This window comes from Trichechus manatus, unplaced genomic scaffold, assembly GCF_000243295.1.
Source record: "Trichechus manatus latirostris isolate Lorelei unplaced genomic scaffold, TriManLat1.0 scaffold00151, whole genome shotgun sequence".
NCBI lineage: Eukaryota > Metazoa > Chordata > Mammalia > Sirenia > Trichechidae > Trichechus > Trichechus manatus.
In genome coordinates this window covers 5,038,447-5,044,446 of record NW_004444087.1, presented here as the reverse complement: position 1 = coordinate 5,044,446, position 6,000 = coordinate 5,038,447, and the positions used below count along the sequence as shown (strand labels likewise).

The 6,000-nt window shown below is 59.5% G+C and overlaps 1 protein-coding gene across 1 annotated transcript in view; it reads left to right on the top strand.

Annotated features, from left to right (window-relative positions):
- Positions 1–193: 193 nt before the first annotated feature.
- The window catches only part of FAM20C (FAM20C golgi associated secretory pathway kinase), a 53,891-nt gene continuing 48,084 nt past the window's right edge, over positions 194–6,000 (top strand). The window contains exons 1-2 of the mRNA XM_023740255.1: positions 194–912; positions 2,635–2,813. Of these exons, the coding sequence (XP_023596023.1) occupies positions 317–912; positions 2,635–2,813 (775 nt within the window). The 5' untranslated portion in view covers positions 194–316. The remainder of the gene's footprint in view (positions 913–2,634; positions 2,814–6,000) is intronic.

Genomic DNA, 6,000 nt, shown 5'->3' with positions numbered 1-6,000 from the left:
CCGGCCCGCCACGCTCTGCGTCGCCGCCGGCGCACCGAGCCCCACGGACTAGGGACGCGGGGCCTGGCCGCTGAGGGCGCGGCCGCTCCGGAGAAGCCCAGAGGGGTTGGTCCCCGGGATGGCCCGGCCGGCAGGGGCTCCAGCAGCGGGCTCCTTCCGCGGGGTCCTGGCCCGGGCACCGTTCCGCGGCTGGTAGCTGTCCTAGCGCTGGATGGACATTGACCCGCGAGGCGGCGCCGTGTCCGAGTGGAGCCGAGGCTAGAGGAGCGGGCGGCGCTCCGGAGGGCGCCCGACCCCAAGTCGCTCGCCTGTGGCCATGAAGATGATCCTGGTGCGCAGGTTCCGCGTGCTCATCCTGATGGTGTTCCTGGTGGCCTGTGCGCTGCACATCGTGCTGGACTTGCTGCCCAAGCTGGAGCGGCGCGCCGCGCGGCCCCCGGGCGAGCCCGGCTGCTCGTGCGCGCAGCCCGCGGCCGAGGCGGCGGCGCCCGGCTGGGCCCAGGCGCGGGGCCGCCCCGGGGAGCCCGCAGCAGCCGCCGCGGAGCCCGGCTGGCCCAACAAGCACACGCTGCGCATCCTCCAGGACTTCAGTTCCGACCCTTCCTCCAACCTCACGTCCCACTCGCTGGAGAAGCTGCCGCCCGCGGCTGATCCGGCCGAGGGCGCCTGGCGAGGGCGGGACCCTGGCGCCCCGCAGCCCCGCAACCCCGCGCACCGGCCGCTGCTCCGCGACCACGGTCCTCGGAGGTCAGCGCCGCCTCCGGGCCCTAGCGGGGACGGCTCCGTCTTGACCAGGCTGTTTGAACACCCACTCTACCAGGTGGCCGTTCCGCCGTTAACTGGAGATGACGTCCTGTTTAATGTCAATAGCGACATCAGGTTCAACCCCAGGGCAGCGGAGGATCCGGACTGGTGAGTGCGGGACTCGCCCTGTGCTCGCGTGGACGCAGGTTGAGTGGGCACCAGCAGACCTGACCCCTAAGGGCGCCGCGCACCCTTAGAAAAAAGATCAACCTGTGTGCCTGCTCCCCAGGGAATGCCCTTGCACCCCAGTTGTGCAAACAGGTCCAGGGGTTCCGGGACCCCCCAGAGGATGTCGACCCCGTGGAAGAGACCCTGTGCAAAGGGAGCTTTGTGGGGTGGGGCTGCAGGCTGGGGCACAGGAGGGCTCTTGTTCCAGCACTGCCTTTGTCTCCCGTGCCCTCCACTGGGGGCTGCTGGGTGGTTGCCAGCTTTGCGAGGTGCTGGTGGGGCAGGCAGGCTGGGCACCCTGGAGCCGGGGAGGTATGATGGGGAGGAATTCCAGAGCCCCAGTTTCCAGGAAGCAGCCCTGCCCTACAGGCCTTGGCCACTGGCCTGGTAAGTGGGTTAGGCAATGAATGAATGAGTCAGGAATGAGTGAGTGGAACAAAGGGGTCTCCCTCTCAGCAGGCTGAGAGCAGTGCCAGCTGCCAAGGGGTGGAAGCTTTGTGCAAGAAGGGCTGCAGGCAGGGCGGAGAGGAGCTGCCCCCAGTGCATCTTTTGAAGCTATCCTGGCTTAAACCCTTCCCGCAAGGCCCTCCTCTCAGCCACACGGCTCAAAATAAGCAGATGCAGCAACCTGAGTAGTGAAATATTAACTACCACTGAGGCCAGAATAAATAACAACCTGCAAAATGTTACCCAAGCAACGGGGCTGAGGATGGAGTAGGGAGGGGCAGGTTTCCAAAACAACTGGTGAGAATCCCCTCCCTCTAAAACACAACCAGGCCCCGTGTTTTCTGTCTCATTCACTGTGGTGTTGGGTGGCTCGAGCTTTGTCTACTGCCCAGGCCCTGGTCCAGGCCCAGGAAATGCTCAGAAACTCGAGAATCGCAGCAGTAGCCCAGCCTGGGCCCTCCCAGCGGTCAGTGACTGCAGCCTCTGGGAGGCGCCTGCACACCCCCCAAGTCTGTTGCAGGACAGAGCTTCCAGGTGAATTAAAGCTAAGATAATTCCACTCTTCCTCCAGCCAGCAGACAGACAGGAGAGTCTGTCCTCCCCCAGACTAACCCTTGACCCCAGGGTTGTGTAGACAGGCAAGGGGGCGGTGCCTTGAGGCCTGGCCAGCAGGAGGGCCTGCCTCATCCTCTCTCCCCACCCAAGGCTGCTCTAATTAGAACCAAATTCAGCTTCTTGCATCATTCTGACCCTTGGTCACTAGAACAAAGACCCCAGGAAGGTTCCTGAAGGCTTGGGCGTGTCTGTGGTCAGAGACATCTCTGCTCCTGCAACCAGGGTGGCCAGCAGCCCGCTGTCAGGTGGCTTCAGGGCCCGGCGATCCCGGACTGAATGGGCCGGGCTGGCGCTGACACTCCAGGTTAGTCTGGCCTTAGTCGTAGCTTGTCTGGGGCGTCTGCGGAGGGTAACTAGGAATCATGGTCTCTGGGTGTGTTATTAGCGGATAGAACAAGAGCCAGGAAAGAAAGTGCAAACACACCGGCCCCTCTTTGATCTACAAGCATCTCAAGGCACGGTGAAAGCCTCAGCATCGCCACCACCCTGTTCACCCTTCCCCAGGGCCTTCAGGGTCCTGCACTCTGTCCTGTTTTATGGACTGTGGATCAACCTGCGAGCGTATGCAGATGTCTTTATCTTTATCTTTGCTTCCTACAGGCCACATGAAGGTAATGAAGGTGAAGAATTCCTACCCACTGGGGGCACAGCCGTGGACGCCTACCCCAATTGGCTGAAATTCCACATCGGCATCAACCGCTATGAGCTGTACTCCCGACACAACCCCACCATTGAGGCGCTGCTGCAGGACCTCAGCTCCCAGAAGATAACCAGTGTCGGTAGGTGTTTTTCGTGGGCATCCCACATCGTTTGTCTGTGGCTGTGGGGGTGTCCAGGCTGCTCAGGAGGCTCTGCCTTTAAGGGTCAGCTGGGAACTGCCACAGCGTCCCCTCCCGGCGGCTCGTATTGTAGCCTCGAGGGCGAGGAGCCTGCCAGGCTGAGAGGAGGAAGGGTGCCAGAGATGCTGTTGGTGCTGGTTGGGCTGCTTCTCTGCTGCTGCTGCTACTGTAGGGAGAGACAGAGACAGAGAGACACACAGAGACAGAGACAGAAGGAGGGACTGGGAGTGAGACAGCCAGAGAGAAGAGACACACAAAGAGAAACAGAGAGCAACAGGGAGAAGAAAAGAGAGGCAGAGAATGAGAGACAAAGAAACAGAGAGATGGAGAGATATAGAGAGACAGAGGCTGCAGCCCCGTGCCCCCCTGCTGTGTTGCTCTGACTCCCCCCACCCCCCCGCCCCCGTCTTAGTCATCTGGTGCTGCCATAACAGAAATACAACTGGATAACTTTAGCAAAGAGAAATTCTCTCGCAGTCTAGTAGGCTACAAATCCAAATTTAGGGCATCAGCTCTAGGGGAAGGCTTTCTCTCTCTTTTGGCTCTGGAGGAAGGTCCTTGTCATCAGTCTTTCCTTGGTCTGGGAGCATCTCAGTGCAGGAACCTCAGGTCCAAAGGACGCGCTCAGCAACTGGCACTGCTTTCTTGGTGGTATAAGGTCCTCATGTCTCTCTGCTTGCTTCTCTCTTTTATATCTCAAAAGAGATTGGCTTAAGACACTATCTAATCTTGTAGACCTCATCAATATAACTGCTGCTAATCCATTTTATTACATCATAATGATAGCATTTACAGCACATAGGAAAATCACATCAGATGATAAAATGGTAGACAATCATACAATACTGGGAATCATGCCCTAGCCAAGTTGACAGATATTTTTAGGGGACATGATTCGATCCCTGACACCCCCCCTAACCTGGCCCCCAGGAGGGCACTGACTAGGCCACAGGTAAAGGTATAAGAAAGTCCTTCCCTGGGTGCACCCCACCCCATGGCTGTGCCTCCCCACTACCATGGCTGTGATTCTCTCCCCTTGCAGAGGGGGCTGGTTCTGTGCTCTGAGGTAGGGCCCCTGCCTCCATGTGAGTGTCACGTGGCCCCCTCTGGCGGGAGAAACTGCGTTGTCTGTTGGGCCTGGGGTGCATGAGGTTTGAAGGTTGAAGGCGCCATCAGCACGTACTGTACTTAGTTACCTGCTGAGTCGGATGACTGACTTCAGCAGTTCTAGGGTCGAGGTTTGGTCTGTGGGTGATTGTCTGTGAGGATCCCCGTTAGTCCCAAGAATTGGGCCTGGGGGGCTATGGTCCTGGAGGTTGCTCTCTGGGGCTTTGCTCCACAGCTGCAGTGGGTAGGTTGGTGGGTGGTCTTGACTCATGTGGAGCTTCTAGAGAGGAGTTGACCTCCATTGTGGGGGGACTGCCAAGGAGAACCTTCTAGAAGAGCTGGCGTCCAACCTGGGTCTTAAATGCAGATTTCCATCACAGAGGATGGGGGCAGGGAGGCAGGAAGCTCGTGTTCACAGAGCCCCCTCCTCTGTGGCTATCGGCGTGAGCTTCTCTCTGCCTCAGTTTCCCTGTCTGCCCGGTGGGGATCAGGCTGGCTTGGGAGGATTGCAGGGATAGAGTAAGATGGTGGAAGTGAGCAAGCTTGTAAAATAGGAACTTGTGCTCTGTGCCCGCTGTCCGGTGAGGGGCTGATGGGGAGGGCCTCACTCCTTGCCTGGCCTATGCTGACCTTGGGACTCGGAGGCTGCCTGGTCCTGGGCTGTGTGGTCATCGTAGCATTGAGCTGGCCTTTTGCCCCGTCCTCTCACCAAGACAGGACAGTGGGGTCCAAGTGCCTAATGCCGTGCCCTCGCCTGGGTGTGAATTCCAGCTCCACGGCTCCTCCTGGTGACTTTGGGCAGGTCCGTGACCCTCTCAGAGTCCTGGGCTCCTCCCTGGGACATGGGGGCACCATGATCTGGACCCCATGACCTGACTGCAAACCTGGAATCCAGACACAACTCGTGGGCAGCAGGTTCAACACGACCTGACTTATGGGGGCAGGGCTGACTGACGAGGTTGCTGACGGTATTCATTTCCTCACTGGAGTGGGTGCTCACAGCTCCTCTGCAGACACGGGGTGGGTGGCTGTGGGGTCTGCCCATACCCCACTCAGGGTGCCCAGAGATGCGGGATGTGTGCCCCATGTGTGCTCAGCATCATCTGGAATACTCTAAAGCCCTAAACATGTCTTCCCAGGATCTGAGGAAGGGGCTTGGGCCTCTAGCCGACTTCACAGGGTCCTTGTTAGGCTTCCAGGTATAAATAAAAGTAGGCGTGAGATAGTGCCTGGGCAGGTGAGGGAGGGGAGGCTCTGTGCCTGGCCAGTGCTGAGCGGTGCCGTGGGCTGGGGCCTGGGACCCAAGGCCAGCAGGTGCTCTTGGGGAATCATACATCTGGGATGCCCCTCTTCCTCAGAGAGCAGGACACCATCTCCCCAGAGCAGCCAGCGTGGGCCCAGGGGTTTGGGCCTCATTCTCCTTGTCTGAGGCGGTACATGGGGAGGGGGCTGCCGGGTGCTCCCCCAAAGGACACGGTGTCTGCGAGTGGAGCACCCCTTCCCCACCCCCACACCTACCCAAGGCCACGGCTCCTGTTAGAGGTTTTCCTGGGTGTGGACACCTGGCTGGGGGTTTGAGGTGGAGGCCCAGCTGGTCCTGGGCATAGCACCCCCACTGGGCAAGTGTCAAGGCTCGTGTCCCTAAGTTTGAGGGGTCTGCTGGCTGGTAGCCCTGTCCCTGCTGTGACCCGAAGCAGGGTGGACAGCGGGGTCACCTTCTAAGGGGCACACGCAGCCCCGGACAGACAGCCCCCTGCAAGGAACTCGGAGCATCTCCAAGGATTGAAGGTCCAGCTATGCCTGCTGGCAGCTCCCTCCTTTTGGGCATAAGACAGACAGAAAGACAGACCTGAAGTCACAGTGACCCACGGCAGTGGAGTTCAAAAGAAGAGCTCAAATTTTGGGAGCTGGAGACACATCCAAAAGCCAGCCCAACCTTACAGCGTCGTGTTGACCACAGGGACGAGGGAACTCCTAGAGGGGCACCCTGGCCAGGTTAGTGAACGGCTCTGGGTTCTGT